Source organism: Pristiophorus japonicus, chromosome 10 (genome assembly GCF_044704955.1).
Source record: "Pristiophorus japonicus isolate sPriJap1 chromosome 10, sPriJap1.hap1, whole genome shotgun sequence".
NCBI lineage: Eukaryota > Metazoa > Chordata > Chondrichthyes > Pristiophoridae > Pristiophorus > Pristiophorus japonicus.
This window is the reverse complement of record NC_091986.1, coordinates 23332612-23347749: the sequence shown is the minus strand read 5'-3', so window position 1 is coordinate 23347749 and position 15138 is coordinate 23332612. Positions and strand designations below refer to the sequence as shown.

Sequence of the window (15138 nt, the reverse complement as noted above, 5' to 3'; positions counted from 1 at the left end):
AGATTGCGGCTGGAAATGCGATGGGCTAATCTTTTTTGAAGACTGCTTACTAAAATATTAAAAGAAGCGTGTGATGTTGTACTTCTGCATGTGTCTTCTTGAAGGCGCGATTGTGTGTGTATAATTATAGTGCTGTGTATTGGTTTTGCTTGATTCGTGTGTATATGCTGGGCGTTATATGTGCTGTGTGTTTGCGTGTTATGTGTTGCATCTGTATCTGTACATGTATGTACTGTGCTCCACATGTTCTATATGATCTGCATTCGCAAACTGTATGTTATGCATGTGCTATATGTCCATACATTTAAACATGCTGTGTGTTTCTGTGTGTGCACGAGGGGTTTGTTGCATGTATTGTGTGTTTGTGTGTAAATGCACGTATTGTTTTTATGTTTATCTGTGCAGGTCCTATGATTTTGTGTCTGTATATGTTCTATGTGTGTTGTTGTGAGGGCGTTGACTGTCTAAGTGTGTCTACTGTGTGGTTATGTATGGACACATATACAGATGTGCGTTTGTATATGTTATATTTATTGTGCTGTGTGTGTATGTATTGTGAGTGTCTGTCTGTTTAAGGATGCTGTTGATTGTAGGATGTCTAGGGGGGGATCAGACTTACTGAAAAGACACGTTCCGAGCAGCTGTTGTTGAGCCAGTTTTCACAATACCTCCCAGTACCTGCAGGCATTAAATGATCATCTTGATTCTACATTTGCAAACCAGCTAGAATAAATGTGACTTCTGGGTATCAAGAGGTCAAGTACGGCTGCTCAAATATTTTTCTTACAAAATGACGGATTTATTAGACAAATAAGTAGTCCGGCTGATGCAAAAACCCCAGTGATTGAATTTTCACGTTAAGTCAACAACAACTCGAACTACATCAGTGCCCCGAGATTTAGTGATGATAGCTGAGATTACTCAACAAATAGGATTTTGAAATGAATACAGATTTCTAGGGATCTGCTCTGGCACTTTCCGCTTGACATGTCCTCCTCCATGCCATCCAGCGTCCCCTCCCAGGCTTGCTATGGATATCAGAGTCTTAGATACGAGCGCTTTAGCATGTAAAAGAGTGTTTAAAAGTTTCATGTCATTAATTAATTGTGGTTTCAAATTATCATTTTTTAAAGCAGCTTGTATCAATGTCTGTAGTACAAGAGAGATTTTCTAAGATCATCCTTAGTAAGATCATGTCTCTCTCCCCCACCCCCGCCTCAATATCTGGTTGTCCAGATGCCTCCATATTTTTGCAATGTCGCTTAATTTCTCAGTTTCGTTATGAAACCGTCTTTTTCTTTGTGCGGTATCGTTGATTGTATGCGAATATAACGCTTTAAATCGCATGGCTGTGAAAGCGCATTATTCGGCTGCTATCCTTGTTTGCACACTTCTGGTAGCCTTTTTTTCCCAAACGCTGAAAGCAAAACAGCTGCTGCGATTTTTTTTAAGAGCTGGGAGATCTCAAAAAGTATGTCGCGCCGTTTCTTTTTGTTGTTGTTGTTGGTTTCTGCCAGGTTTAAGTCGAATACTTAGCCGACAGCAGAAGGTGTGTTTTTTCAATGTGGGGAAGGGAACTCACCGCGGTGCTGAAATGTCTCCCCTTGTTTGGCGCGGTAACCATGCAATCTTCCAGATAAAATATTTCATCTGTACTTTCAGATTGCTAAATGCAACCAAAAAAAACTGACAGCTGAACCGTGCTCATTCCTGTCCGATGTGCTGGTAGCAAATAATATGTAGCACCTAATAAATCCAGTTGGCGTTCGCTATATAGCCTCATGCAGAAATAATTATTGTCCTGCCCTGCTGATGTCAAAAGGCCTCCTCGTCTCATCTGTCATGAAACCAATTTCACTTTATTTACATCCATTTGGTAGTTTAATTACTGTGCTGATGAATAGCCTAAAGGAATTAAGTTACGATTCCTTAGAAATCTAAATCGACAGATATATGGGCTATTTTTTTTCCTAGGCGGAACAAAAAGCTGCATGCGTGTGTGCATGAAAATTAGACGGGGATGCACTGAGTGTCTCCTGTTGGCAGTCAGTTTGCAACTCGTTCTCTCCACTCAGGGAACTTGAAGTGTGAGTGGGTGTTGACTTCAAGACATTATCTCACATGTTGGGCCAAATAGGCTAAGGAAGCAAATCCAAACGGTGTGCACGGTTCGACTGTGCCTGCCATCGCTTTACATTCACTTTGTACAGCCCAGGTGGAGCCCAATCGATTTTTTTTTTAAATGACAGTAAGTTAACGTTTCAGGTCGATGACCTTCCATCAGACCCGAAACGTTAATTCTGTGTCTCTCTCCACAGACGCTGCCTGACCGGCTGAGTATTTCCAGTATTGTTTGCGTTTATTTCAGATGTCCAGTATCCCCAGTAATTTGTAATAGAAACGCATCTATTTGCGAACCTGTCACATTAACAATTCCGTCGGTAGTTAACAAATAGGAGTTGGTTGTACGGCCCAGGCACAGCGGGGAAACAGCTCCAAATGTGACCGCATTTCACCCACTAGCAACAATCTAACTGTTACAAGACTCCCCAAAAGTTGTTGACATAATACGACATTAGTTTTACTGTTGCTATTACTATTTACAATATGAAAGTTCCGTCTGTTTTTTGTTCACGTTTTGCTGCGATCTCACCATTTGCATTGGCTACACGTGACTGGTTGATAATCTGAATAAGCCTCCTTTGGGCGTTTCCGAAACAGGTCTGAACTCGTTCTTTACAATTAGCATAACTTTGTTGGTGTTGAAAGAAAGAAAGACTTGTATTTATATAGCGCCTTTCACGACCACGGGACGCCCCAAAGTGCTTTACAGTCAATGAAGTACTTTTTAGAAGTGTAGTCACTGTTGTAATGTGGGAATCTCGGCAGCCAATTTGCCCACAGCAAGCTGCCACAAACAGCAATATGATAATGACCAGATCAGCTGCGTTTAGTGATGTTGGTTGAGGGATGTTAAAGATCTCTCCGGGAGAGTGTCGGGTTAGGTTTGATGGAAACCCCGGTAAAGTATAGGCCACTCGGAGTCCACCCAACACATTGAACAGTACCTCAGAATTCAGAGCCTTTGAAACACACGTGATATGTGTTGAATTTCTCCACGGGTTTGCTAACATTGACTACACGTCACAGCCCAGGGGCACCTCACAAACTCACATCTCCCATTCTCACATATACAGTTAGAAAATCGTCCAGCAACACGCTTATTGGTTCACAATTAGCCTTAAAATGAGAATCTGAACTCACGAAATATTTACATTTTGCTTCACTCAGTTTCGTTATATAAATTCATTCTCTCCAACAATATTGCACAATCCGCGATATTTTACCAATTAGATGACACGATAATGTCTCCGTGCATGTAGTCGGTGCATGAATACAAATATTTCAATTACTAAACAGCGTCTATATGTTGTAGATGTTGTCAAATGCCAAACGTTACCTAACAGCTTCATATTTTCTTTGCAGGAGACAGGAAGAAACGTTAAATAATTAAGGTAACTAACATCCTATTAAAATTATAGCTTCGAGCTTTTTTGATCAATTTCATGTGCAAATCAAAATCGAAACTATTGAGGTGGTCACACAGTACGGTGGCGGGGCTAGGGACAGCAACGCGAAAGGCCACTGGTCATCTTTGAGATTATTCTGTTTTCTTCGAAAAGGTCAGATTTTCTTTCTGAAATTCTGTGTTAGTTTTGGGAGGTGCTGGCACGGTTAGAAAAGGTGGGGTGGCTGGTGTTCTGCTTGTGATTAATAGATACATGTGGCAAGCGGCCCGACATATGGTGTGCGAAGCAGCTTGAAATGGTACCTTAGGCATCCCCTACGGCGATTAACATATTAGAGGCTTTTGTGCAGTCAGACAGTCAGACTTCATCTTCTGTACGCCTCGTAAAGTCAGAGCACAGAGCTGTTTGATAGGCTTTCAATAATGCATTACTGCCAATGACAGACTTATACTTAAAGGGATCCCAGCTCTAATGCCTTTTATATAAAAAAAATCACTTTAAAATAGAGGTTCAAAGAGATGAGTGAAACTGCTACCTCCAGCTCCCCTTGTAGAATTTTAAACTTCAAATGGGACACTGCCACATAAAGCGTGTTCTCTGGATGTACTGCACAAATTTATGTAGTATGCAATTTTATGGTGACACTTTTCTAAAGAGGACCCGAACATGTCAACAAACATCTGACTACATTGCAAGTACATTTCGTAATGTTATTTCAGAACTGCTGCAATGTTGCATTAATCTGGCGACCGTCTTTAAAGATGGTTAAGCAGCAATCAAAGCAGTCGTTATATCGCTATTATTGTTTTACTCGGTCGTCGTTTATTACATGTGCGTCAATGATAAAACAGCGGGTACTTTAACACTTTGTGAGGTCGGCTTTTTATTTGCTTTGCCCTGGTCTAACTTAAAACGAAGCGGTGTGAATTCCGTGAACATTTGAGCGACTAACTGGTGACTGAGATTGACTCGCAGCACAAACAAAACACATAAGAAGTAAGGAAAAGATCCGATGGTGACCAGCACCCTAAAACACACACAATTGTATTCTTCCTTAAAAATAAATACGAAAATAATCAACAAACATGATCGGAATTATAGTCTTCCTTCTACAGCACAGTCACAGCTTCCAGTTGCCCCGCTATTATGACCCGCCTCAGTCGCGGAGGATTATATTATGGAAATATCTACCAATACTATTCAAAACAAAATCACTCAAGACGTAATGTGCCGTGTTGTAGTTTACGAAACAAAAGTTCCCTGCTCAGGAGTTTTAAGTGAAGGCTGTATTCAGACAATTGTTTACTGTCCAGTCCTTATCGTGCGTTACTGTAACTTCAACATTCATGAAAGATGTTCCTTCCATATTAAGTGTGCATTAGTATGAGGACCGTAGACTGTATTAGAACTTAAAGATCGCTTCGGTTCTGACCAAGTAAAGGTAACAAGTTTGTAAGTCAACGCTATATTATCGTAATTACATTTGGAACGCGCAGGCAAATTGAAACACTGGTGCCTATGTACTTTTTCTAAAAAAGAACCTTGGCGATGTAAATGCGTCCAAATAATCCGTTTAATTTACTGGGCTATAAAAAAAATGTCTTAGCTTCGTAATAAACTGTGTATTTTCCCGACAAAGCACCAATCTGTGCAAAGTATGAGCTGAAACGCTAAACGCAAAGTTCAGTTGGATATTGTCGCAATTTTCTAAAAGTTTTGGAAACTTGTACAGGGTATATTGGATATTGTCGCTATTCATCGAGCGCAGTTAAAAGTGAATTTAGGAAACAGCTTCAACTTTGCAATGAAATAATCTGCAGGAGATAGATAGATAGATAGATAGATAGACAGATAGATAGATAGATAGATAGTTATTCTTCGATTACAGTTACTTTAGTTACTTTGTTGGTCCTCAGCTTTCCTCTGCTCTCCGCTGATGACAGTTGCCTGGAGAACCATCATACACAGTCCATAGTGGGTAAAATGCACAGGAGGTACATACTTATAAAGGCATTTGTCACGTTATATGTGTTCGCTGTTGCAAATTCAGATGCGATGTTGTCTATTGCTTCCATAAACGCTTCATTCACCACGCTAGCAACACTATACGTCTTTCATTTTGCTCTATTTATGCGGTGCAAGATTCATTTGATGAAATGGCTTATATACCAATTCAGTGTGAATCATTCTATCGCATTAAACAAAATCACACGGTCAAACTGTGCCCTAGTATGCAAAAATAAACCTCAATATCCAAAATAGATATTTAAGACAAAGCAAATGTCCTTACCCCATTAAAATGTCTCTGTCTTGGCAGGTAAAAGTCAGACAATAGCAAAAAATATAGCTTTTTGCTAGGAAAAGACTGCAGCTGTGCCCCATTTGCTCAGCGCACTGCTGAGAAAAAATCCGATTGCTGTCTGAAAATATTGCATTTTATATCACCAAAGGCGATTAATATTGCATTAACTGTATTTAACATTTTTAAACGCGCATTATATCTGTATGGGCTGAATCCATTTATTGAGAAAGGAACTGCTGAGATGTCAATATTCATGATTTAAAAAAAAGATCCCAACAACTTGGCTGCAATACCCAGGAAGAGATCTGAAACGTTACTCGATTGTATGTCCCCCCACCCCACCCCCTTAAACTCCCATAATCTGCAATCACCTCTTTGATGTGGGAAAAGTCATGCTAATGTTACAGTTAAATTATTCTGACACAGTCCCGGGACACATAGGTCTCAGGCTTCATTAAATGTTTATTGTCAGTACCTGACTGCCTGAGAATTTTTCGTGTAAATCAGTTTCCCACAGACTGATCAAGCAGTGAATAGATGTCAAATAAACCCCTGTGTTTAAAGTGTAGTTCATTCCTTTTATGAAACCATAGCATGCCAGGTCAATATAAAATTAAGAAACAACAATTTTGGAAAGAAAATAACTGGGGGAAAAATGTAAGAAAGTATACTGGCTCAGTCGTTAGTTTCAAAGAATAGGTAGGTACCGCACTGTTCTTAGCTCTGTTGTAGGTGGTCCTCACCAGATTGACCTCTGGCACTGCCATCTAGTGTTGCTTTTGCATTGTCATTGATTCAACAAAGCCGCTTCGGAATCTTGATTGTCAGTAAATAAAAGCTGTAAAAATATACTGTGGAGATGACTAGTAAGTGGGAAAATAGACTTGGATTGATTCAGAGTGATTATATTACTGTTACAAGGGAATAATCTGTGCCATGTTTTATCTGTGATATCCACGTGGCAATGGCAACTTGGAATTAAGTATTATTCATTCAATTGTTAAACATTTGCATCGTGCTTTTTTTGTTACCGCAATCAACAATTTGCAAATGCACCACATTTAGAATCATAGCAGAAAGTCGAGCTATTTTTAAAGGAATCGTGCGGTGTCCATCACTGAGGGCAACTGCAGACAATTTAAATCTGAGTACCCACCAGCAGAGCCCCGAAAAAGAAGTTATTCAGTGATTTTACAGCGATTTTGTTTGTGCATTCAATATCTGTTCACTTAGGGAATAGTCAATGATGATCATAATGGAGACCACTATGTTTTAAAATCCTTATATTTTGTGTGTGTGTCACGCAAGATATTTTCTTTCCTCTCTAAATTATTCCCTTTGTTGGAAACTTCCCATTTGGGAGGGGAAGTAACCATTTCACTTGTGCAGACTACGTGTTTTTTTTTAATCTTTGGCGTCAAAAGAAATCGGGAAGAAAAGTCATAGAGGAAGGGAATGAAATAAATCGGTTGTTAGAAGCAATTAAAGAATAAATGTAAATTAAATAAAGTTCAAAGTGTTTAAAAGCCTACTGGGACATTTTTTTCTTATCAAAGCAGATTTTTTTTTTCAAAGAGGGGTTTGCACCGTGCCACACAACAAAGCTGTCGTGACAACAATTACCAAAGTTTTAATTAGCTTCTTGTCATCGTTCGCTTTATTAATTTGTTGAATCTCTCAACATGAATTATTTACAAAGCAGTCGTAATTACATTTGTGAGAATCCTCTTAGATCTGACATTACAATGCAAAAGGCAATCATTACGATAGGCGAGCACACCCGTGTTGGAGAGATGAGTTGCTGTATCAGAGGGATTGTGGTTACTATTGCGCTGTACATTATAACAATGAATTAATTGGCTTAGATTAGTTAATAATGGCGAGATTTCACTTGTGTGGTATACTGTCATATTTTGCAATTATACAACATTTTTAAAGTCAAATCTTGCATTATGAAAAATATTCTTTGCAATCTAAAGTGTTTTTTAATAACTACGATATTCAGTCATTTTAATAACCCAAGGAAAATAAACATGCCTGCTGTGTGCGAAGAACAGTCTGATTTAGTATATCACAAAACGCGTTGTTGTGCTGCAGAATAATCCCAGTCGTCTGTTTCGAATTCAAGAGATAATCACATTAAAAGTAATTTTAAGAGCGGACTAACCGTGCACGTGACCATATCCGAGGCTGAACTGAAATCAAGAGAATTGTTTTAACAGTAATTTAGAATATGATTTATTCAGGCAACCTCCCCCCCCCCCCCTTCCCTCCCAGGTTTCTGGGATAAGCCTGGGTTTTTGCAGTATTGGCGCGTTCATCTTGTTCAACCAGCGGAGAAATTAGCCAAGGTATCAGACAGGAGGAAAAATCAATAGGATCATGGCAGTGGGTGTCTATTATTCATTTATGATGGTTTAATATAAGTTGAAACCAATTGCCGAACAAGTGTTACATGCGAATTTCACAATTCTCACGTTATTCCTGGTGGATCGTTACCTGTTGTATTCTGAAAATTGCTGCATATTATGCAGTTTGAGCTAAATGTATATAACGGCACATTCCTTTGTAGCCCAAATAAAGGTGGAATATAAATATCAATATATTCTTGGAAACCAAAGTTCAGCTTTACACAATGTTGTCCCCTCTTAGATTTTATTTAAAGTGGGCATATTACTCGAAACGTACTTAAAATGTTTTAAGGGTTAATTTTCATTAAAACGCAATCGAACCGATTTTAAATGCGTTCAGTCTGTTTATTTTTTCGATTGGTATTATACTGGGCAAAATCATTATATATCTTAACTGTATATCTTTCTTCTCTGTTTTTGGATTGCCTCTATGTTTATTTCAACAAAAATATTCTGTATGCAATTGTGAAATCTTACCTGTGTCACAGCTTGGGGTGTTAAAGGCATGCAATCCCTTTACTTGTGTAAATGTACAACAATAATATGGTTATTTGAATCATCCCATTTATTCATCAATAATGATTACAGCGTTATTGTGCTGATTAGAAGTGGACAAAATATATACCGGTCGGGTACTTCATATCCAAACATTTGCGTCTGTTCTAACCAAAACCAAGGTCGGCGGGATTAAGTGAGACACCCACACATCTCTATTCGTTTTAACAGTGTATTCACAAAGGTGCTGACTTTTATTTTCGTGTATTCGACACTTCCATTTTAAGAAGCAGCGAAAAATTAACAGGGAGTCCTGAAGTTAACCCGAAACGTTGGCGGTTTGTTCTGAGATGCAGGCTGGAAAGTGTTCTACTAGTGCAGTAGGTGGCATCACAAACGTGCTTCATGATGCCTCTACAAGCATGACGACAGGGAATGAATAACACCGTGCTGTAAAGTAAGGCGAACTCGAGAAAACCTGTATTTATCTTGAATAGCAGTTCTGCTGATATATGCATAACTCAATTGTCCCAATTTGGAGACATTTAAAAAAACAAGACTAAACTTCCGGAAATCGTATTTTTTGCATGTTTTAGTTAAAATTAATGGTTCCTTTCACGGCTCAAAAATCCACGAAGAGTTTAAACTGCACAAATTCTCCATTGACTGTATGTATGCTCTCATGTTCTGTTTTAGTGTTAGATCCTGGTTTACGCCGTGAATATAAAACTTAGCAACTGCCTTCATATTATACCGCTGTTTTAAGCCGATGTCTCCAGCCTTCTAGGGCTTTTCATTTAACCACTTAAATTTCAGTTTTACCAAAAATAAGCAAAGAAATGTTACACCTTTAAACAGACAGTTCTTTCCCTTGTTTTTTTCTTTATTAGTAAATGTGCTAAGACACATCTCCCTGTTGTATTTGGCTTACAGAAATAATTTAAATAAATAAGTAAATAAATTTAAAAAAACACAATCCGGAGAAAGCTTGGCAAATATACATTGGACAGGGATTGACTTAAAGTGAGACTTTTCTTTTACGTATGATGCACACGTGGCTGCAGTTTGTAAACATACATGTGCGCAAATTAAAGTTATTTACAATAAACACCTATGTACAGTTATAAACAGGGTCAGAATGTTGTGTCTAGTGAAAACAGGCAGTTAACAGTGAAATCACACCATCCACAAGGTCTATCAAGCTACTCTATAGTGCTCATTTCAGTTCCAATGCATAGAATGTTTGCGCTGCAGACAATAATAACAATTGTTTTTGTATCGAATCCATAGGCGCCAAATTCGGTATCCATCCTCAGCTCATGCAGTTATTTTGCTTCTGCGCACGGATTTTAGATGCCCATAAAGGAGATATTCCTACCCAAAACAGAATCAATAATTTAGTGTGAATATTTTATGCGCAAACTTTTGGTAGTCCTATATCAAGCTTTGATGCGAGCATCACTTGGAATTTTGATCGTAAACCATAATACACTAACATGTTTTCCAACCAGTACAATATACTAAATTCTGCAACATACTTTAGTGCAATTACCAAAACGGAGTGCTGACAGCTAACGCCCGTTACATTTAACAAAAAAGGTGATCTGATCAGCATGCAGACCTTTGGAAACGATTATCACTGTAAAATGTCAATTGTGTGATTTTTTTTGTATAATTTTTCATTTTTTTAAAGAATCCAAAAGAATGAATAATGACGCTATATCTTGATCTGCATAAATACTGTCTCGAACAGCAAATCAAGCCAGAATATCCACAAGCCCGCGTGTCCTGTTCTCCCAGACAAATTGAAGGAATGCTGTTACTTGGGGAGAACTGTACTGGGACAGTACCCTTGCCTATCACCCGAATGAAATGAATACACGATCGTGTCGCTGCAATTGTCAGATCTGCCTGAGCTTTTTTTGTAACAACTGTCGCAATTACCTTCTGAAAAGTCAGAAAGAAAAATAGCAAAACACAACAGACTCGTTGGACTGGTGAATAACAAAACGTTTCGAGGTAATGGTTTTAAGAACGGATAAAAAGAAAACGAAATTACAGCATCGACAAAATACTGGATAGATGGGAGTGAAGTAAATACTAAAGTGACTGAACATCAATCGACTTTCCTTCCGATGTTGTTTTCTTAACAAGATATGAGCCACACCGGCTCGTTTTGCAGTTTTAACTAGCAACTTCGGTCCACAAACTGGGGATCTGAATTACCTGTGATTTGCATACTTCACCAATAACGTGAAAAATAACACAAACACCACGATGCCTCAGAAAGCATGGTTTCGCGTGAACCATCAAATAACACGTTCGTGCCTTTGCAAACCTCCGCTCACTCCGCTGCACAGTGCAAAGTACTGGAGCCGAGTCTGTGGAGTCAAATGAGGAGGGACTGCTCTTGGTCCCAGCCCGCCCCGGCAAAGAAATTGTCTGTTGCTAAGTCCGCCAGCCCAAAAAATGAAAAGGGGGGGGAAAAAATCCCGTTATCTCTCCCGGCTAGTGATTCGCGGAAAATTTCATTCGTTTCTGCTTCTGTCTTTGATTGCAAAACCAAACCCGCACAACGTTCTTTTTGAGGTCCAGTTTCTCTGCGATCGCCGCGATCTTCTCCGAGGACGGCCGGGGCTGCACGGCGAAGTAAGCCTCCAGCGACCGCTTCTCGGGGGCGGCGATCGAGGTCCGTTTGCGCTTCTTCTCGCCGCCGTTGAAAATGTCGGGCTTGTTCATCTTCTCGCGGTGCGCCCCCTCCGCCTCCTCCAGCCAGGCTTGCAGGATGGGCTTGAGGGCGATCATGTTGTTGTGGGACAAAGTCAGCGACTCGAACCTGCAGATGGTGCTCTGGCTGAGCGAGCCCACCCCGGGGATCTTCAGGTTGGCCAGCGCCGAGCCCACGTCGGCCTGGGTCACGCCCAGCTTGATGCGCCGCTGCTTGAAACGCTCGGCGAAGGCCTCCAGCTCCCGCGGGTCGGCGTCCACGTCGCTCAGCGATGGGATGCCCGGGGCGGCGGCGTGACCGACCAGGCCGTGCGGGTGTGGGGTCAGGCTGAGGGCGGCCTGGTGGTGATGGTGCTGGTGGTGCTGGTGCTGGTGGTGGTGGTGGCTCAGGTGGCTCAGGCTGTGCAGGTGGCCGGCGTGCGGGTGCGAAGCCGTCGACACCACGCCGCCCGCTCCGCCGCTGTCTCCCACCACCACTCCTCCGCCACCTCCTCCAGCTCCCCCGGCCATGGCCCCGGCCAGGCTGAGCGACGACGAGCTGAGGTGGTCGATGAGTTCCCCCGGGTCGAGCGCCTGGTGAGGCTGGTGGTGGTGGTGATGGTGGTGGTGATGCGAGGACAGGGCGGACGGGTGCGGCAGGGGCACGGTGGAGGTAGAAGTGCACGGCACGCTGTTCATGGTGTGGTAGGTGGCATCCGGCTTGAACGGGTGGCTCTTGCCCTGGTTCACGGCGATATCCACGGCTGCCAGAGCCTCGGCGCGGGCCAGCAAAGTTTCATCTAAGCTGGCGAATATATTGCTCTGCAATTGCTGTCAGAAACACAGAGAGAGAGAGGAAAACATAAGCAACAAGCTCATTCTCAACAGGGAATACATAACACCAACAAAAACACACACAAAATAAATACAGAAAGTTACAATCTGGCCAGGCACAGAAGTTGCAAATTTTGCTTACATGTGCAGGAAGAAAATAACATTTAAGCAGCATTTATCAAACGATGCCTTGCAGCGCTTCTTATTCCACATGCACACAACACACACACACACACACACACAGACAGAGGGAGAGAGCTACATACCGGCGGCGCTGGCAGACAGGCTCTCCTTATTGCTTCCGAGCTGGAGTGCAGAGAAGTGTACTTGTGTTCAGGTAGGGTATGATGCATGCCGAAGGCTGGCTGCTTGCTGTTCATGGACATCATTTTGAACACTGTACATAGGGATGCTAGAGAGAGAGAATGAAATGAGGGCTGGAACAGTATTGAAAAGAAAAGTTTCTCTTTTTTGGGGGAGGAGAAAAAAAAAGTTGTGAGTATATATTTACATATGCATTTATGATTTTTTTTTAAATTATTATATATATATATATATATATATGTGTGAAGCCGGGGTGCCCTGCACACTGTGGCTGTGTGCGTGTCCCTCTCACTCAGTGCTGTCTCCTCTATTGCTGCTGGGGCCAGACAGATGAGGCGCTTACACCTGCTGCCCAGACTCCTCCCATCCCCTCCGCTGCTCGCGCGAGATTTGCCTGCCTCCCGCGCCGGCTCGCTCCTCTGCTCCCCTCCCCACCAATCACATTGGAGCCGAGCCCAAGGAGCGGCGCTCGTGAGAACCGGATGTCAGCAGACGCCCACGAGGGAGCGGCCGCCCGGCCGGTGCACCTGCATGCTCTCGCTCGCTTAGCGGGGGCGGTGTACGCAAGCCCGTCAACTGCACCTCCCGGATTCTTGGGATTGACATCTCTCTCTCTCTCCTCCCCAGAAAAACAAAACTCAGTGATGGAGGAAACTACAGCTCCCACAATACAACTTTCCCCTTCTACAACACTACAAAGAAGCCAAATACTGTGGAAGCATTCCTAGAAGTTGCAATGAATTCAACGTTAATGCAAAAGCCAAATACTGTAAAGGCATTCCTAGAAGTTGCAGTGAATTCAAAATTAATGCAAAAGCCAAATATTGTGAGAGCATTCCTAGAAGTTGCAGTGAATTCAACATCAATGGAAAAGCCAAATACTGCGGATGGCAGTGAATTAAACACTGACGAAAAGTCATCGACCTGAAACATTAACCAATCTCTCTCCACAGATGCTGCATGATCTGCTGAGTGTTTCCAGCATTTTCAGTTTTTACAACTTCCCTCTAGTTCAGTTGTAAGCAGGTGTAAACGCCCCATATTGCAATCGCACAAAACAATTGCAAACAGCAGAAGATGCTAGTTACACTTTGGCTGGTAATTTAAGTTTCTGAACTGCGTTAAGTTTCCTTCCAACTTTTTATGTGCCTTGTATGGATATAATAACAACTTGTATTTATATAGCGCCTTTGACGTAGTAAAACGTCCGAAGGCGCTTCACAGCAGTGTTACAAGACAAAAACATTTGACACTGAGCCATTTAAGGAGAAATTAGAGCAGGTGACCAAAAGCTCAAAGAGGTCGGTTTTAAGGAGCGTCTTAAAGGAGGAAAGAGAGGTGGAGAGGTTTAGGCAGGGAATTCCAGGCAACAGAGGCACTGCCACCAATGGTTGAGCGATTATAATCAGGGATGCTCAAGAGGGCAGAATTAAAGGAGAGCTGGCATCTCGGGGGGTTGTGAGGCTGAAGGAGATGCATTGCAAAAGTTGACTGATGGTTGTATACCCCCGATGCGGCTAAATATTATTCAGCTGTGCGCAATAGATGCCCAGAAGTTTTTGTGTGCGCATTTGAAGCGTTTCGAAATGATATCGAGACGTGTATTCAAATGAGAGCAATGTGTTAACACAATGCGGACGAAGCGCATCTAATTATATTGCTTATTAGCCAGTTGTCTCTGCCTCAAACGGAAGCATTTTGTAGCAAGGGGACGGCACCTTTCGAAAGGGAATCGAGCAGACACGAAACTCTCCTCCAGCTTTCTGTCTGCTAGGTTTGAAACATTGCCTGGGAGAGGGACGGCCCATGTGCTGTGCGCACGCGCACTTTCCTCATTCCCTTACTCAAGTGGAGAGGATCTATCCCCATTGCAATACCTAATCATTTTAAAGATGCGAATGGCACGAATCTATCGGGTTGATTATGTAGAATGGATTAGATGTGTTCTTGAAGTTTTTCTTCGCATGGCAAAGTCACAGAGCTTTTACCTTAGTGAACCCCCTGTGGCAGTAGTAACCCTGAGCTGTGTAACATTTAGATGCCACATCACGAGAACATTATTCCAGTAATAATATAATCCTGTATTTTACAATGAAAGGTATCTATGCAGAATCTCGATTTGAACAAAAACAGCGAATGAGCGCAACGTTTATATAATTAATACAATTATGTTTGCAAACTTACCTGAATATGTTAATAATGGATGTTTTTTTTTTACTTACAAGCGTTCTGTTTAATAATCTATGACGTGTATTAGTTACCACTTTCATTAAACAAAATAATGACCAGAATGGCTGTATTTTATATTGTCGTTACTATTATTCTGTAATGGCGAGTAAACACAAAGATTCCAACTAACTTTTTTCTAATACTACAGAAATCTAAACTTTTAAACGTTCCATTACTAAAAACTCAAGACTAAATTTCTAAAAGTAGTTATTTTGCATATTTGTATGCCGTTCCACAATAGCAACCTTGTTACATTTAATATATGCTAACAATTATAACACTATAATATGATTCACAGAATGATTTC

At 41.4% G+C, this 15138-nt stretch overlaps 1 protein-coding gene and 1 long non-coding RNA gene across 5 annotated transcripts; one reads left to right on the top strand and one right to left on the bottom strand.

The window, feature by feature from the left end:
- Nucleotides 1-11246: 11246 nt before the first annotated feature.
- pou4f1 (POU class 4 homeobox 1) lies at nt 11247-12735 on the bottom strand. 3 transcript variants are annotated; one of them, XM_070891372.1, is made up of 3 exons: nt 12545-12735; nt 11940-12275; nt 11247-11834 (listed from the first exon to the last, which is right to left on the bottom strand). In XM_070891372.1, exons 1-3 carry the CDS (start codon nt 12665-12667, stop codon nt 11247-11249), a joined length of 1047 nt encoding a protein of 348 aa, XP_070747473.1. In that variant the 5' UTR covers nt 12668-12735. The 3 variants fall into 3 exon arrangements, with proteins under 3 accessions (XP_070747473.1, XP_070747471.1, XP_070747472.1); XM_070891370.1 differs by having other exon boundaries at nt 11247-12275; XM_070891371.1 differs by having other exon boundaries at nt 11247-12266.
- On the top strand, nt 11669-14893 carry LOC139274698 (uncharacterized). Of its 2 annotated transcripts, none has more exons than XR_011595572.1 (2): nt 11669-12041; nt 13230-14893. It is a non-coding gene; the product is annotated as an uncharacterized lncRNA (long non-coding RNA). The 2 variants fall into 2 exon arrangements; XR_011595571.1 differs by having other exon boundaries at nt 11669-12149.
- Nucleotides 14894-15138: the final 245 nt, after the last annotated feature.

What these genes read in the sequence shown, in the direction of transcription:
- pou4f1 (XM_070891370.1), bottom strand. Translation starts at nt 12,667, where the DNA reads ATGATGTCCATGAACAGCAAGCAGCCAGCCTTCGGCATGCATCATACC. An exon ending in CCTGTCTGCCAGCGCCGCCG is followed by an intron (nt 12,276 to 12,544) that starts GTATGTAGCTCT and finishes TGTTTCTGACAG; the next exon opens with CAATTGCAGAGCAATATATT.